The sequence below is a fragment of the Haliotis rufescens genome, unplaced genomic scaffold, assembly GCF_023055435.1.
Source record: "Haliotis rufescens isolate VD_foot unplaced genomic scaffold, xgHalRufe1.0.p SCAF_5, whole genome shotgun sequence".
Classification (NCBI taxonomy): domain Eukaryota; kingdom Metazoa; phylum Mollusca; class Gastropoda; order Lepetellida; family Haliotidae; genus Haliotis; species Haliotis rufescens.
This window is the reverse complement of record NW_025964223.1, coordinates 49,077,409-49,096,780: the sequence shown is the minus strand read 5'-3', so window position 1 is coordinate 49,096,780 and position 19,372 is coordinate 49,077,409. Positions and strand designations below refer to the sequence as shown.

Sequence of the window (19,372 nt, the reverse complement as noted above, 5' to 3'; positions counted from 1 at the left end):
ACCTCGACGCCCGCCCTGAACGACTCCAGCGTTCAGGCAATCGCACCAGAGCCCCCATCCCTTAGCGAAAGCCAGACCCAGACCACCCCTGTCGAGGCCCCTCCTAGGAGAAAAAGCTTCCGCGACATCCTAGTGGAAAAATCGGATATTCTGATAAACCACTTCAAGGCCACCCCGGACCTCCAGGCTGAGGTAATCACCACCCCCATGGAACAGCTCTACGCCAAACAAGGAGTCCCTTTCGTCATGGTGCATAAGAAGGTTGGGCAGGAGTACGAGCACGACATCACCAGCTTCCCAGACTTGTCCCACTTCTTCCAGAGTAGTGGTGTACCGTCCTCCAACCACTTTATCGCCAATACCGCCGCCCTCCTTGCAAAGAGTCTCTACCAGATTCCCGACCCCCAGGAAGAGAAGCTGACCAAGAGACTTCTTCAAGTAAACCGCCGCTAGACTCCTAACCACACACGCCCGCCAGCCGACGCCGTGCCTTCCCACGCTTAGGTCTGTAAAGTTTATATTTTTGGGGGTTGCACTTCTTTATTTATTCATTGCGCTTTTTTACCCCAATAGTATAAGTGCAACCCCGTGTGCGAAATACGCCATCAGTCAGAAAGCGCACGTTAAATCTCCAACGTGATGATGATGATGTATAAGGATCCAGTCTTGCTTGACAACGGTATAAGGATATATACGGAAACGTCGCCTTTACAGTAATTAAAGAAGTTGTTATCCATAAATTGTGTCTACTTTATAGTAAGTTACTTTAGTGGATGAAAAGCAATGTCAAAGTTAATAATCCTTGTCTGGAAATACATCGTACTTTTTGGTGGCTATTTTTCCAAAATGGCCGCCATGGCCGCAAAAAGTCATTCTTTTGATGGACTATAGCTAATTTTGTAACTTATAAATAGCTAATTTTTCAAACTTTATGCAAAATGGCTTGCCTTAATCATCAAATGCACGATTCTTCTGCTTATCTGCTCCACTTGAAGAGAAATGGTCCAGGAGCTGCTGAAATGGGTTTGCGTGTAACCAGACGACCTCAACCACGACTTGACCAACATGAGGAGGCAAGCATAGACGAAAGCAATAACCCGCCTTTCAGGGTTACTGTTGTTTCTCGTTAGCCTTGTATATATCCAATAGCTCCGCAAAACTATATGCATGACTTGCCCACCAAATGTACTTAACAAACATTTCCAAATTTGACGCATCAGTGACCAAAATGATATCATGTGCAATTCCTTTCTTTTACTTTGTTCTCGTGTTTGTTCACATAAAAACACGACTTGCCTGTGGATGTGTTTGTGGCGGGTGCCACCGATGGGGCAGGATACGCTAACATTTTCGCGAACACCAGGTATCAAGTTTAAAATGGGGTGCAGTGGGTAGGTATTACCTCAAACGGGCTCCAGCGTTTACAGGATTATGTATGTCTTATTATGAAGACTGTTGCGGTTATAGTTACCTTGTCTAAACAAACCTGGGACAAAGACATGGAAGGAATGTGACATCAGTGTTACATTTCTGCATTAATGATGCAACAGTAACATGATTCAGTCATTAGTTTTACTGAGATATACATTTCCTTGTGGGTTGATTCCTTGAATAACGTCCTATACAATTGGAAACGAGATTCTCCGTGCGTAAGTTTATATCCTCTTTGTGAAGTGTTCACTGTCTATGGCATGTGTTATGGTTTAACACAATATTGAATATCTAGTACCTGAATGTATTGTGCATTAAGTAATTAAGAAAGTATATTTACAATTGAAATCGATAAGTATCTAGTGAATACCTGACGCCTTAACATATTTCAGTCTGTCTCGAAAACATTCGAGTGAATGTTGTTTCACGCCATAGTGGGTGGATGGTGTTTTACACAACAGTCAAAACTGTTTCAGCTGTAGCGTTGGGCAGGCAATCCAGTGGTTGAAACAATGAAACGATGATTCTGGCCGTCCCTTTGGATTTTCAATATTGAGCTCCGCAGGCATGGGGTACCGGTGATCTATTCGACCCCGGAACCCTGTTGTTTCAAACTAAGATAATAAATAAAAGAGCCTTGTGTTTAATGTGTTTATGATACCTTCTATTCAAATAGTGATGATAACTTCACTTGTCACTTCCAAGGCCCGGGTTTTATTCCACGCATGAGTACAGCCCATACGTGCAGCCTATTTCAGGTGTCTCCGTGATATTGCTGGAATACTGCTAAAAACGGCGTAAAACCATAAAAAAAAGAAATCACAAAGTGTTAGTGAAGAAGTGAGTGTGTCCTGACCCAAGTTAAAAACAGGGAACTTCATGAAATAATACATAATATTCCTGACATGTATGCAACCCGTTTTGAGGGACGTTTAGAAATGTTTCTGTGACATAAAAAAAACTATCAATACCTGAGGATCAAAGAACACATTGATGTCTTTGCTGTGGTATGACACATGAAGATGAATAACAACAAATAATTATGCTTTCAATTTTCATGTAATGTGTTTTTTTATAGTTACAGTTATAGTTATCTGAAATGTAAGCAAATCCCCCCACATTAGAATTATGGTTAACTTACTCAATTGATATTCATCTGTCAGCCCTACTGACGATTATACACATTAGAGAGGCGTGTCTTTGATAGGTTTCTTGTCACTGCCCGACATGTGGTACAGATAAATAATGTGAGAGAGAAAAATTGTATACGTACGTACGCACGTACTATATAAAAACAGCCTACGAAATAATATGCCCCCAGCCAGCCATGAAGATAAGTGACAACTTGATCTTCATATTAGTCAGCTTTTATGATCCGCGTAGGGAGAACGTGGCAGTTGCATACAACGTTAACATTCCTGTACCTGTCTACATGTCTACAAATCACCTGCGCTAAATGACGTCCTACAATGCGAACTAGTAATACACGCCCTGTCTGATATTTGCATAGAGTTTCCAAATGCACAGCCGAATCGATTCGGTTTGAATATTCCAACAATGTCAATCCCTCTTCATGAAGGACAGTGTTCCTGAATTGTGGGATCACTTTTCCATATCTCTCTGTCCATCATACCACATGTATGTACACTTTGAATGAGGTTTGCGATTACTTTAAATCGAGTGAGTGTGTTGAGATTTTAGACTGCAGTTTTTCAATTATATCACTCCGTGTCAGATAATGAGGGAGGAAAACACAAAGTGCTGTAGGCCTTAAGACGTTTACCAGTTACGTAAAGACCAAGAACATGGGTAGTGCGTTGACAGACGACTTACTTTAAAACAAGGGTGAGTGAGTGAGTGAGTGAGTTGGGCTTTACGCCGCTTTTAGCAACATTTCATCAATATCACGGTGGGGGACACCAGAAAAGGGCTTTACACATGGTACCAATGTGGGGAATCGCTTTAACAACTGGGCTACTCCACCGCTACCCCACCAAGAAGAAATCTTTTCTCAAAGAGGGAGGCGTCAAACAATTTATTTGAAAACACACAACACATTTTTCTGGGCAATCAATAAACAATCATTTTGGGGGGAAATCACTTTTCGTAAAATCTGTTTTTCAGTATTTACAAAATATTTTCCAAATGAAATATATAAACCCCAAATATAGAATAAGGTGTATAGATGTATGTAAAGATAGGATACAGAGTTTTAAAATTTAGCATAATGTAAAACAATGCGTTTATTTTGATATACGGACAATATAACACCCGTTATGCAAGTGATTTCAACTGCTTTTAAAAGTATGTAATACTAATAGGGTGCACAACATCCCTGAATGTTTCACGGTTGCTGTTGCCATTTAACTGTCACTTCGTACACACTGGTCATGTGATCGACTGTGGCGCATGCTCAGTATAATGTAAATTTCCCAAGCGGGGTTCCCCCACAGCCGTGTGCAGCATTCAATATAAACATCTAGAATCGTCTTCAGCGAAAAATACAGGAAGGAATTGTCTGAACAGAGGTAAGAAAAGTTACAAATACGTTATGAATCATATATGCATAAATTCCCAAAGGAAGGATCATTAACTGGTAGTTGGTATAACACATTATGATATGTGCAAGGTTTATTTTGATTCTGGCTGTCATTATCACGTCAAGAAACAACGGTCTTAATAATGTGCATTATCCAAATTTCACGACTTTATTAAGGTGATGAGTAGACCTACAGCTTAGAAAACACTGTCATAGCCCGAGCGCATCCATGCTTGCGTGACAGTAATAGGATTGCTGGTGCCCAAGCGGCGATATAGCTGACATGTTGACGAATGTTTACTGCCCGTGTTCCTCGCACAGCTCATGTTAAATTCAGTTTCAGTTTATGATGAAAAAATAGATATTTATCTTGATTTCGAAAGAAATTCTGACAGTCGATCATCTATGTCGAATTTAATTACTACGAAATATATTGTCTCGAAAGAAAACCTTTTCCTCCCCCCCTGCCCATTATATTCCTACATTGCAGACGCCATGCCGTACACGATCACACAGACATTAATGACCATGCGGTAACTAACAAGGATATTCGAAAAAAATCTTTCAAATTCATACTTAAATCCTACATGTGTTACAAAGCGGAGAGACCCAAAATACCACAAACACAATTTACACGCATGCACTATGAACATCTAATTCCTTTTGGAATTGAAACATATCCAAATGAGAAGATGCTCTTACCTGAACGATGCTCGTGCTGATGTCGTCATTGAACTGTATAATATGTACACATCGTCAGATGTGCATGTCCATAGCACTAGTGGTATTACGTTACGACATTTATCGTCGGTATTTTATTTCGGTATCATAGGGTGTCCGTTATATACAGCGAGAATCTGTTCATCTCTAAACGCATCTATTATATTAACAGCCTAGTATATGTCACGCTCGAGGTGTCAGGTCGGCATTGACATGGTGTCACTGCGCTGTTTAACCGCAGCGATTTATGTGACTTTTAGGTCAAGGTAACCTGGTATTTCAACGAAAGCAGGTCTCATTTCCGCGAACTGCGTCTGACGGACAGACTGTGTATTCTCGTTGTTGTCAGTGCAGTTGTGTTTCTCTGGTAGACCTATGATAGCTAGATGGGTTTATATCCGCTGCATACATCCACTGTAAGTATATCTTATCATTTCGGTGGATAATATAGACAGATTATTGCATTGACCATTTATGTTATCATTTAATAACAATACAACGACCTATGAAATAATATCGTGACTTGGAGGTCGATAATACTACAGGCATATGTATGTATGTATGTATGTATGTATGTATGTATGTATGTATGTATGTATGTATGTATGTATGTATGTATGTATGTATGTATGTATGTATGTATGTATGTATGTATATTGCATATGCCTATATATTCAGTAATAAAGGTCATCGGCACACATAACAATACCATTTAAAACTTCATATCCTGCATACACGGGTGTTTATATTATATCAGTTTTGTCTCGTTTTGCATTAAAAAAACTTTAGCTAAATATCGTTCCGATTATATATAGAAAGTCTGTCAGTTGATATCATGAGGTTGATAATTATTATAGTCTGTGTAATATGGATGCATATGTTTCTTGACGGGAGCAGCGTTCGCATATAATCACATTGTATTAATCTTTCACAAACGACAATTTTCTTTCAACAAAATTCACATTATCTCTCATCATGAGGAATATTATTGTTTCTCCCATTAGAAGGTTTACAGTGGTTTATTTTTTTCACATAATCTAATTGGCTGCCTGAGAGTGGAAAGATGTTGCGTTATTTTAATCAGAGACCTTAAATTATTCTAATGTGTAATGTGTAAATTTTCAGAACATGGTAAGTAAAGAAAAACTCAAATTTATGGGTGATGACAGAAATGACCAACAAGAGGTCGTCTTATAATATTTCACCATAAACCTCATTTCTTAACATTAGCAATGTCTTATTTTAATTTTAATACTTTTTACAAAAATTCATATATGAACAGGTCACTAAAATATATATTTATTATGAGTCTTGTTTTCATGAAGATAAAAAGAAGAAAATGTTAATTTTAAATTACCTATCACCAGTAAGTCTTTATTTCTGATAAAATAAGAAAGAATAAAATTTGGAGGTAACTGTTGCAGTAAAAAAAACAATGTAACATTACAAGGGTATTAAAAGGCAAATATTGAAACTCAAACTATTGAAAACTATTGAAATGATAATTTATTGTTTACATACATCCTATGTATTTATTTTTCACACACAATAAAGTATTGTGCTTGTCAAATTCACATTGTTCCTTGTCATTCACATGTTTTGATGTTAAATATTATGTTCAAAAGAAAATTTGTCCACTGAATAAGTTTATTTCTTTTATATGATAAAAACACATGTGCTCACCATGTTAAGGAACAACAAAAAAACAAAAAAAAGATGACATGAAATAATCATCATTTTACCTATCAAATTATTCACTGCAAAATTAGTTTTAAAGAGGAAAATTCGTTAAAAAATATTACAATCCATTGATGGATTTGAGAAGATTTACCTAGCAGTAATCAGCTGATCAGATGCCTGAGTTGGTATTAATAGAATCGTGCCTGATCAATCCTGCTGACAGTTCCTTGGGCCCTTGTTTTCCGTTAACAATATTTCACAATATTTAAGAGAATATTTAATTTCCTCTTAATTGGGTTTATAACATTTGTTTCTAGCGGACAAATAAACGAATAACGTATTTACATACACTAAAAAGGTGGGCCTATTTAGTGTTGCGCATTGAGAATGATAGTCACGGCGAGACAAATACAAATAAAGTTATGGGCCGAGTAATCCAGAACCATTAACAATATCAAATCACTTTACTAATTCTCAAAACGTTACTCCAATCAGCTGTTAATAGTTAACGAAAAACATAACATGAATGCTAACAAGTGGCTTGCCTGTCACGGGAAAACTCGTGTGGGTTGTCTGCGCGAGATCCTTTTTACCTGTTTATGGTGCAGTTGTCTTACTGAGCATATTCGAAAACGAGGCTGGGGGAAATCCCGAGTGGTTTCTAAACACGGGAAATCTTCAACTACGAGCTCGACTTTTTATGGCGTATTGTTATGGGAGAAAAAGGATTAACCACTGTTTTCGGTTGTTACCGAAAATTCTACACACTCACGATTAATCTGCCACAATTAGAACTCGGCTGTCTTCCTATCTCAAGTTATTACACCTAAATTTTGATAAATGCCACTTTATATATTGAGGTATGTTTGTTGCTAGATATGATTCAACATTGAGCAGTGATTTATGTCGTTGGTAGTTGTTGTACTTATATTAACTTTCCAAATATGAATGCGCGATTCTTGTTATCAAGTATCTGAGAGCCTGTGTTGAAATACACATAAAACATTTCAGCATTACCTATATCTTGCTGAATATAGACTCTACTACATTCTATGTGAAGTAAAAAAATCTTAATTGGAGTAGCACCTGTGTATGTTCCAGCAGCATCAAGAGATTTAAGCATGATGCCGATATGGCTGTCTATTATTGTTGAGGCTAATTTATTTATTCCAGTATTTTATTGCTCTTGGAATGTAGGTAAATTGTAGAGGGAATCTGCCTCACTTCCCAAGAACTATGTCATTGGAAGTTGTTTTTTCAAATCATTTGTAGAATAAAATCTGCATACGTTCTATTATTTTTGTGTATGAACTTTCCCACATTTCAGCACCATAATACAATGTTGGAACTAGCATACTGTCAACCATTTTCCCCAATATTATGTATAGCTTTTGTTGTCTTTCGTTGATCCCGGGAGATCATCACTTTATTAATCATCAGTCATTCATAATATGTGTGAGTGTATGCATGATTAGGTGTACAATCATGAGAGCCTTTCAGTCTTGCTTTGAAACCATGTATAAAGGACATAGATACCGTTCCGACTATCGAACACAAGAATAATGTAGCTAAGCTGTTACTTCATATGCACAATACATGTTGTATGTTCTGCCACATACTGTTGTAATAGAGTGCAAAACAATTTATGTCACGCAGTTACTTCCCTTTATATGCAATCTGTAATGCACTGTCATCTGTGATTTCTCTAAATAGTGCTCACAGAATTCCGATCCTATTTTAAACATAGCCGCCATGGCGGACAAATGGAAATGTAATGTTTGGCCGTAACTGATCTATTTTTGCATGTGTCATTATGAAATCTGATATGCAGAATCTTTTGCAACATTTTATCTTAGCCTTATCATAAGTATTTGCTCCAAAGTAAGCTTCGCAAATTTTAAGGTGAACGAATACGTCACTTTCAAAGAACAGATCAATACGTTCGCAATTGTTGGCACGATTGTTATTCATATGAAAGGCCGATCATTCATGTACTGAAATTGTCGTTCGTCGAACACATTGTTTTAGGGTCATAAGATATCGGATTTCCGTTACGTGGGTTGTGCGTTAACTTGGGTGCAAAAAATGTGTTTACCCATAATGAAAGAAACATAACAATCCCATTTTCGTTTCCTTCGACATGTTCCAATGTTGTGTGTACTCTTTCCCTTTAACATCATGTGGCACCTTCCATTTTAAACCGTATTAAGATTGTCTTTCACCCATGATGTAATATAATCGCGTTTAGAGGCCTACACATATGAATATCCTGAATATTTTCAGATATGTGTTTAAAATCTAAAGATGTTTTTCATCAATTATACTGTTTCATTCGGAAAAAGCTTATACATCGGTTAAACGGAAGTGGGTTTTTTCGACACCAAGATGACAACAAACATGTATACTAAGCTTACCTCACATTGCGGAAGTATCTGTCTCCCCAACACCGTGTATTTGTATGTACAGAATGTGTGTTGAATGCAGGTATGATTATCGAGAGGGTTATTGCCTTTAGTGTCCAATCATAGCTATTTTGGGTGTCCGCTGCCGTGACATTGCTACATCCATGCTGACTCACTCCTGTGATAGGTATCTGATATCGCATCGCAATATCAACTTTCTCGTATTTTACTTTCGCTCTGTCGCTATGTATTATCATTGTTACGTTTTACTATCGCTCTGTGGCATCGCAATATCATTGCCACATTTTACTACCGCTAGGTCGCACCGCAATATATCTGTCACATTTTACTAACGCTCTGTCGCGTCGCAATATCACTGTCACATTTCACGATCGCGCTTTCGCATCGCAATATCACTGTCACATTTTACCATCACACTGTCGGACCTAAGTATAACTGTCACATTTTACTATCACGTCACAATATCGCAAAATCGGGTAGAAGTTATGTCGATAAAGCAATTGTCCTCCTTATCCACCATAAATAGAAATAAAAGCGAAAATACCCTTCCCATAATCATAAGAAATCTCTGTTAAAAGCAGAGTCCATTCTACGACTCCGACTGTATCATAAACATGTGTTAATAAATCATTATTAAATAGTGGTGATACCAGATGTTTGCGAAAACGTTAGCGTATCCCGCACCCGTCACAAACACATGCAAAGGCAAGTGCTCGCCTCAAGAACCCCATTTACATATAAATGTATAAGTAAGTGTAGGGAATTGCACTGGAAATCATTTCGGTCACTGATGCGTCACATTAGGAAAAACCCTCTACATGTCTACCTTAAAACGTTTTTGACATCTTTTATCTCTCTGACAACCTGACGCCCATACTTGCAGCCATGTGTTTGTGTTTCGAGTAACGTACTGTATCCATAATTAACACTGAACCTTTTCTCAATTTCATTTAACAGACCAACAATGGCAGAAAGTGGGGGCAGCGGTCCTAATGATAGTGATCAGGTAGGACATGGAAATATTCTATCCTTTTAACGAAAACAATAGAAAGATGGCATCACGTTGATACGGTTATAGACATGATGAACACGGCTTATTTTGTACGACTGAACCTACTAACAGAAACCATAAATGAAGGCATGCGTTACAAATTGTTGTAAAACATTTGATAAATGCTTCTGTTCCATTAATGTGTGGACCCGTGAAGATTCCGGGGTAGAATAGGTCTTCAGCAACCCATGCTTGCCGTACAAGGTGACTATGCTTGTCGTAAAAGGCGACTAACGGGATCGGGTGGTCAGGCAAGGTGACTTGGTTGATGCATGTCATCGATCCCAATTGCATGGATCGATGCTCATGATATTAATCACTGGATTGTCTGGTCCAGACTCGATTATTTACAGACCGCCGTCATATAGCTGGAATATTGCTGAGTGCGGCATTAAACAACAAACCAACCAACCAACCAACCATTAACGTGTGCTACTTTTATCCTGCAGGATCAACCTTCAGGATATGAAGACACAACTGGAGGGTCAGTCATGCTATCTCAAACAGACAATGGTCAGTCAGAGGATACAGCACACCCTGTACGACGGAGGATAACATATGTCGAGAACATTGGGCCTCGAGAGATCAACCGTGAAGGTTCTTGTAGAAACAGTTTATCACACACTGAGGATTGAATTAATGTTTGCTTTTTGTTCAGTTAATATGAAATATGAACATATCACCAAGAGATATAATTAGCTTCGTCCTATTTTCATGATACAGTCAAATAATATGTCATTTAAAATATCTCAACGCGTCTTTCTACGCTTCGTTATTTTTGTATATGTACGCTTGTATAGTGGGAAGTGTATAGTGTTCATGAAACTTTATCCCAATCTTTTCAACAGCAAATTTGATAGTGATGCACTGACACATACTCATGATATAGTCGGGCTCGTGCAATGGACTCTTCATTATTATTTTTTATGGAAATTGTTTACCTCTGTAACAGTATCACTGATACGTTGTCAACTTTGAGATCCGGCAGCCTTTCTGGTTGCGTATATTGGGTCTATGTCAGACGATTTACAACATTATTTGATTTTCAGAAATACAGCAACCACTGGCAGAATGCTCATTGGCGTCAATTCCCGATGGTGAGTGTTGCATACAAAATACACGAAAATACACGAAAAGTAGGGTCAGCAATGGCAGCTTAAGATATGACATTTTACAATTGTTTACCAGGAACATATAACATATTACGTATATTGATTATCCGTGTACACATGAATAACAATCCTGATGTTTTTGAATGAATAATTGTTTTCTCTTGTATTTTCTGTTTTAGGTGTACATTTTGAAAATTTGAACATTGTGAACTTTATTGGCAACCTGAACATTTCACAAGGGACAACTGTCAGCGGTGATGGTGAACTTCCAGGTATACCTACTCTCCCAAATCCGTACATATTATTGTGTCAAGATATACTATAGCCATTGTAAATCTAACAAATATCCAACCACACATATGCTTTTCTGACTGTTTGTACTTTGTGGTTCAAGGTGTTGCTGTTTAAATTATAGATTCATTTTTGCCTTACAGATATGGTTAATGAGAGGTTGAAATCTGCAAAAGACATCTTTGTAAAAACGGATGCTTACCTGAATGTTTGTGATGCTCTGGCTCACCATGGACATGTTCTCATTACTGGATCACCGGGATCAGGAAAAACAACTATGGCTCTTTACATAATGGGTACATACAGAAAGCAGAAATACAAGGTGAAATTTGTGGATGAAGTGACAAGTTTTAAAGTTGAAGAATACGTCAATTTGAGTGAACCAACATTGCTTGTTCTTGATGACGTGTTTGGTAGATTTTCTCCAACATCAGAAATTAGGGTTCGCTGTACAAATATATTCAATTATTTGGAAACACACTTCAAACGGTTAGATGAAAAGAGGACTAAAAGACAAATTGGAGATAAATATAAAAGTGATGACATCTCAGGAAATCTCAAAATTATCATGTGCAGTAGGACAAACATTTCCAAACACCCCATTGTCTCCACGATGTTACAGAAATACAGAACATCCTTGTTTAGATTCAGCACTATTGCCGATCTAACCATAACAGAGTTGAAAGATCGTGAAAAAGAAAACATACTTCGCAAACATGTGAGAAAAGGGTGCATAAGCGTTACTTCTGTCGATGTAGAACACATCGCACATTTAAAATACAGGACACTGGGATTTCCATATATCTGTCAGTTGTTTGTGGACAATTGGTCTTCACAGGAATAGGCCGTGCAATTCTTCAAGGAGCCCTGGACGTATTTACATGACTTAATAAGCAACATATTCATCTCCGAGGATCCAAACTACGGAGCAGCTGTGCTCCTGCTTATGGTGCTCAATGATGGAACACTGAACTTGATCAATTTGTTGAGTGCTGAAAAGCGAAAAAGTAGTGGACTTGAGAAGAAGCTATCCAGTGTACAAGAAATACTGCCGGATATTCTTCATCCTCATCGTTTAAGCGAAGCTGCCAAAAACGAAATTCGTACGCTTTTGGTATCTGACAAAAACTGCATCAAGTTTAGTCATCCGACTATCCATGATGTTGTGTCATTTGTTGTGGGGGACATGAACCCTGTCTTCATTCTTGAAAACTGCAGTCTCAAGTTCATCATTGAAAGGACAAAGGTTTCAGAAGACTACATGACTGAGGCTCCCAGTGGTGGGTATGTCACCAGCTTCATGATATACCTTAAACAAGATGCTGCCATGGTGCTTGTGGAGAGACTTGCTCGGGAGATTACTGATGGTCATATTGCTCTTTCTTTGTCACATCAGTGTCTCATGTTAGAAAGCATGGTGGACTGTCTATTTTCAAATCTTTCAAGACGTGAGAACTTTGAAGGAGTTTTGCATTCCCATGACAGGGGTTATGGCCTTGGATTCTTATACTGGTCATCGTTTGCTAGCATTGGTCCTGTGAGCAAATCTTTGTTTCAGCATACTTCATTTGAAGTTTCTGAAATCCTTGAAGGATATCTAGGTTGTTGCTTGAGTGGGAATGTTTCTTCTCTGCAGGTACTTGTTGCTAAATCAGATTTTTTTTATGACCAAATAGCAACAGTCAGTGTTGGGGATATCCTGGGTATAAGAAAAGAAACAAGGCAATTTGTACGCAGCCTATCCACAGCATGCAGCCCCACTAAAACTGATGTAGGTCCCGAGAAAGTAACCCCCCGCATGCATGGGGACAACAAAGATAAGTTGATTCATATTGCAGCTGCAAATGGATTCACTCAAATTGTAGAACTACTCCTTGATACGGTTTGTACACCAATTGACGTCAAGGGAGGCAATGACATGACAGCACTCATGTATTCAAGCTACCTTGGTCATACTGACTTAGCTGTAACATTGCTCAAACGAGGGGCCAATCCGGAATTGTTGGACGAAGAAGGTGACAACTGCCTTCACCTTACATGTCGAGGGGGGTCTGTTGACTTAGCTAAATCCCTAATTGCAGAAACGTTGGATGTCAACAAACGTGGTGAACATGGACGCACGCCACTGATGTATGCCTCATACAATGGGCATGAGGATATTGTGAAGCTCTTATTGGAGAAGGGAGCATTGCCAAATCCTGATGTATCATCTATTGACCAAAAAGACAACTGTCTTCATCTTGCATGTGTGAAGGGTGAAATAAGAATTGTTCAGATTCTTCTTGATGAAGGCAAAATGGACATTGAAGTGACGGGTCAGCGAAACAGAACCCCATTGATGTATGCTTGCAGGAATGGGCAGTTTGAAACTGCCAAGAAACTAGTAGCCAGGCATGCAAATACCAGTGTCTTGGATGAAACAAGCTTTTCTTGCCTACATCTTGCAGCGATGAAAGGGCATGTTCCCACAGCTGAATGGCTCCTTTCCTTAAATCCAGGAATCGTTGTTGATTGTACTAATGATACAGGGCGAACACCTTTGATGTTTGCATTGCAGAATGGCCATGCTGACATGGTAGACTGGCTTATTGAACATGGTTCTGACATAGCTCTAAAAGATCATTCAATGGTCTCATGTGTGCATATGGCTGTACAATCCGGGAGATTGCCTTTGGTTGAACTTTGCCTGGAAAAAGGTCAAAATGTCAACTCATGTTCAAATAGTTACCAAACCCCAGTCATGCGTGCTTGCAAACAAGGGGATTTGAACCTTGTTAAATGTTTGGTGGCGAAAGACGCCAATGTCAATTTGGGAAATGGTTGCCTTAATGCTGCTTGCATTGGGGGTAGCCTTGAAATGGTTGAGTATCTTATATCAACTTTTCCAAAAATAGACATCAACAAATGCGGCCCAAAAAATAGAACACCGGTTATGACAGCATGTTTTCATGGTCACACTGATATTGTGGAGTATTTGCAGTCAAAAGGTGCAGACATCTTAGCAAAAGATAAGTTCGAACAGACGTGTCTTCATGTGGCATGTCGCAGTGGCCACGTGGAAATAGCAGAGCGGTTGTTGGAGATAATTCCCATTGATGACATTGACTGCAATGGCATGACACCCTTGATGTTTGCAGTTAAATCCAAATGCTTTGATATGGTTGACTTCCTTGTTGAACATGGTGCAAACATGAATATTCGAAACAATCATGGGCAAACAACCCTCCACACTTCAGCATGGTTTGGAAATGCATTGGGTTGTGCCAAACTCCTTGATTTGGGCATGTTTGTTGATATTCGTGATTCTACCAACAGAACCCCTCTCATGTGTGTATCCAAGAACAGAGATGATCGAAGTGAAGTTGTCAACATTCTTGTTGAAAGAGACGCAGACATCAACGTGAGCGATGAAAATGGTGACGTGTGCCTGCACATTGCCGCAAAATCTGGTGGTCACACTGCCACCTCAGAATATCTTTTGGACAGTGGTTTGGATATCAACACCAAAGGTTCACATGACTATACTCCAATCATGTCTGCTTGCAGGAGTGGTAACAAGGAGCAATTTGACCTACTGCTTGTTAAAGGTGCTGATCTGCACTGCTTAACCGATCATGGCGCCAGTTGTTTGCATTTAGCATGCATGTCAGACACCAATGACACACATATTCCAAATGAATTACTTGATCATGGACTAAATATTGATAAAGAGGATGATGACAACATGACCCCAGTCATGTATGCCATCAGCAAGGACAACGTGAACATTTTGAGCCTCTTGCTGTCCCGAAATGCTTCTGTCAGTACATTGGACAGCAGTGGCACCAAGTCTAATTTGCTGCATTATGCATGTGATATCCAAGATATCAGCATAGAGACACACAAACTGCTCCTTGAAAGGGGTCTCCATGTCAATGCTCCGAATACGCTTGGTGTGACGCCATTGATGTGTGCTGCAAGACAAGGAAATCGGGCAGTGGTAGACTTATTGATAAGTGCAGGAGCGAACCGAAAAGCAATTGACCTGAATGGCCATGATTGTATCAGTCATGCTGAAACTCATGGACATTGTGAACTTGGTGATTATTTGTCTCAAATATGAATGACGTATGTGTATGTCCAAAGTCCAGGGTGAAACAAGGTTTACCTCTTGCAGTGATGAAAGGGCACGTGTTATTTCCTTAAGTCTAGGAATCATTGTTGACAGCGTAAATACTAGATGAGCAACCTTGATACATTGCATTGCTGTTAAAAACTGTTTAAATACTACATGCATCATATAGCTGTAACACCTGTGACATGGTCCATACTTGAAATACGCTTTGAAAACATCAACACAGCTTCATGTCCTGGATTCATTCAAGTTTAATGTTGTGTTTAGAATGGTAATATGCAAACTTGTCAGACACCAATGCATCATATTTCAAATGAACTACTTAATCACCGGTTTTGATATCAACACAAGAGGTGAAAATGGACTTACTCCATATTGAGTCTGCTAAAAGAGGCGCAATGGAGAAAATAATTTGAATAGCAATAATGCTAGGAAAATGCTTCATTGTTGCATGATCGTGACTCTTTTACATCTATCCCGAAGGATGATGAACAACAAATGGAGATGCAAAACCTGTTTACTGTTTAAGCTAAATAACAATGCTTTAACTTTTAATACCAGATTTTAGTTACATGACTTGACATTGTTGTAGACAAGGTATGGACGTATTGAAGTTGGAGATTCACTATATTTATATCTCATGTACAAAAACTTAAATCTATGACTCAAGCCTCTTTACTTACTTCATCTCAATTTCACCCACAAAATATAAAATATGATGTATGTATTTTCAACCAATATGTCGTGGCTAAACAGTTAATCTCCACAATATCTTTTGAGCGGTTTTGGTATCAATACAATCAATATCAGTATGTGCAATACAAAAGCAAACTAGCATCAAAAGCATCACTCAATGTACATGTATCCATCTGTCAGAGCAAACCTGCTAGGTGTTTTTATTCCTCTGGACTACACTTTACTCAATTCAAACAGAAACAACTACCTGCTTTCATAGCTACTGATGGTGTTAGAGACGATTTAACACCACCATACTTGTATCTGAATACAGTCAAAATTCAAGCTTATCTGGACATGATTTTAAATCTTGTTTAAATCTCAAGTTATCTTTTTGTGAGCTCTGGTAGTCTAGCGGTGCCTGAACTCACTATTTACAAAGCAAAGCTATCCAAATGTTTTGAACAATGTTCACGTGTATGTATTTTATATGTGTATATTATGCGTAGATCTAATTATGAAACAGACGGCGGTCTGTAAATTATCGAGTCTGGACCAGACAATCCAATGATTGATATCATGAGCATCGATCAACGCAATTGGGATCGATGACATGCTTCAACCATGTCAGCGAGCCTGACCACCCGATCCCGTTAGTCGCCTCTTACAACAAGCACGGTCGCCTTTTACGGCAAGCATGAGTTGCTGAAGATCTATCCTACCCCGGATCTTCACGGTTCGTTTTAATACGGGTCGTTAAGTTCGAAAAGGAATAATTATCCCTTGATGTACTTGTACCATCATTGTTATTTTGTAAGTGTGTCAGAATAAAGTTATGTTCTTTGTTTATATTGTTTCAGTGTTTTGTATTAGGGTTGCATAGATGCCTTGATAGAGCCTGTCGACTATTGTTATATATAAGCTGTACAGGGCCCCAGTGGGATTCATATAGTATTAGGTTTTCTTCAAATCTCATGAATATCATGTAATAAATGTAATTTCATGAATTATATTTGTGTATGTCATGAAATATCTTCCGTTTTAATGGTACTAATTGCTTGTAGAAGTATTTGTTATAATTTATTATCGGCGCCCTCACTGAAAGTTGGTGTGAGATTGCCAAAAGAGAAGATACGATTCAAGTAAAAAATCAGAATTTTCTTTTTTGTTTGTGATAGGGTTCTTACCAAACATCACACAGCCTTATGTTTTTTAAGGAAACGCTTCAGATGCGTTGCTTCCAGGGGCTGACCGTTCATAAGCTCATACTTACTGTAACAATCCTCTCTCTTGTACATATTTACTCAGATATCAGGTCGTTGGATTAGTTTTACTGGGGAAATATTGTTAAACATGGTGTAATATCTTAGAACCTGCCTCAATGTCTAAGACCACCCTAACATGAAGATAAACATATAATTATAATTATTAGGACTAAAAATATATTCATACTTTACATGAATACTAATATATTTATCGTTTTTGTTTTTAATATATTATATTTACGATTAAATATTCGTACACCCATGGGAACACAATACAGGAAAATACCACATGTGCTGAATGTTAATTTTGTTGAGAAATTGGCGATGGGTATAACCTTTCATGCCTACAAACAGTACATCATAAATACCTGGGCCGCTGGTGGCGCAGTATTCTGAGGCGCCGCAATTCGCTGGCCAGATTTGCGTCCTTTTGGCACGCCAGAAACTTATGATTGTTGGTTGGAATCCCGGTTCACCCCAAGTATGTTTCAAGGTTTGTGCTCCGAACTTGGACGAACACTTACCTCTCTGTCATTGTTTGCATATGAACATATCTTTTGTGTTAACGTTTTCTTCTGACTAAAACTTGTTGATGTGGCATAAAAATTGTTTTCAGTTTAAACTCTGTAAATCTGGAAAGTTTTGCGAGCAGGAAAGTACTGCGAGAACTGCGAGTGACACACGCTCGCATCAGTGTCATGACGCAGTTAATTTTGGCAGACCAACCACAAACAAAAGACGTAAGGAGACATTTAATCACTGTTCCAATTTTCATGAAGGAATTCGAAACAAGTACTGATAACAGTTTTAGGACAGTTATCAAGTTCCTTTTTTTTAAAAGTGTCCTGATATCCAATAAACAGGACACTTGTATTAATGGCAACTAGGTAGAAGTGGGATGTAATCATCATGATGAATGGCCTGGCCTGGCCTGGCGTGATAGGTTGGATAAGATACGATAGGACATGACATGACATGATATGATTCGGGATCAAAACGTAATTACAAACGCACCGGGGCGGTCGGGTAGCCTAGTGGTTAAAGCATTCGCTCGTCACGCCGGAGACCCGGGTTTGATTCCCGACATGGGTACAATGTGTGAAGCCCATTTCTGATTTCCGTGATATTGCTGGAATATTGCTAAAAGCGGCGTAAAACAATACTGAATCACTCTGACAAACGCACCAAAGATTATACCTGATTCCATATCCAAATACTAATATAATACGAATATAGGAATATGTACATAGTTCTCATTCAAAAGATTGTTATCTCCCTTCCTTTCCAATTTATGACCATTCGTGACAAGTCACTATTTAACGTTCCTAACTAATCATCTTCTCTGTAATTCATATTTATAAATGTATGATAGCTGATTCAGTATAGTCACAGACAAACGAGGATAATATGATCGACTCTATTTCTTAGATGAGCCAATGTCTAGTAACTAATCAATAACTATGTTTGACAGAACATTTTACAAGATTCATATCAGGTGTGTGAAACAAACTCAAGACAGAATGCATTACATGTGAAAGGACACAGACGTTCCTGAAAGTGAAATCCAAACACGGTAGTCAGCTAAGAGAGTCGAGAGAGGAATTTGTTTATACAAACAGTCTGTTACCCCTTCCAAAGTTATGTTATGTTTAAAGTATTAGAAGAGAATGGAAAAGTCAGTTGGGCATCGTATGTGAGGCAAATGTTATTTAATAGCGGTTTTGCGTATGTGTGGTTATTCCAAGATGCTGGTGATAAGAACATGTTTTTATCTGCATTAGAAGACGCTTAAAAGATATATATTTCCAATCATGGTACCAGAGTCGTCTTCTTTTTTAGTCCATTGTGCTAAAATAAAATCTCCTCTGCAACCAGAACTATACATAACAGTTCTCATGCATGCAGTGTTGCAAGTGTTGCATCCCTTCATCGTGCCAGAATCCATGGGTTCGAGTGTGTGAGTACGTTTAAGGCCGTTTTCAAAACTATTCAGGTTATTTCACGACCAGCAGCTTAATGTGGGATGAAAGCCCGAAATTATGCAAGTCCCAGAAGTTTGTCACTTTGGTGA

The 19,372-nt window shown here is 38.5% G+C and overlaps 2 protein-coding genes across 4 annotated transcripts in view; one reads left to right on the top strand and one right to left on the bottom strand.

The window, feature by feature from the left end:
• The window catches only part of LOC124137102 (DEP domain-containing protein 7-like), a 59,744-nt gene extending 54,949 nt beyond the window's left edge, over positions 1-4,795 (bottom strand). Inside the window, exon 1 of the mRNA XM_048383830.1 lies at positions 4,673-4,795. The gene's annotated coding sequence lies outside the window, so the exon portion shown is untranslated. The remainder of the gene's footprint in view (positions 1-4,672) is intronic.
• Positions 3,844-16,885, top strand: LOC124137098 (ankyrin-3-like). 3 transcript variants are annotated; one of them, XM_046503255.2, is made up of 6 exons: positions 3,844-3,959; positions 9,751-9,799; positions 10,294-10,441; positions 10,894-10,941; positions 11,136-11,228; positions 11,391-16,885. In XM_046503255.2, exon 6 carries the CDS (start codon positions 12,194-12,196, stop codon positions 15,347-15,349), a length of 3,156 nt encoding a protein of 1,051 aa, XP_046359211.2. In that variant the 5' UTR covers positions 3,844-3,959; positions 9,751-9,799; positions 10,294-10,441; positions 10,894-10,941; positions 11,136-11,228; positions 11,391-12,193; the 3' UTR covers positions 15,350-16,885. The 3 variants fall into 3 exon arrangements, with proteins under 3 accessions (XP_046359211.2, XP_048239785.1, XP_046359210.2); XM_048383828.1 differs by having other exon boundaries at positions 11,391-12,184; XM_046503254.2 differs by lacking the exon at positions 3,844-3,959 and adding an exon at positions 4,938-5,106.
• Positions 16,886-19,372: the final 2,487 nt, after the last annotated feature.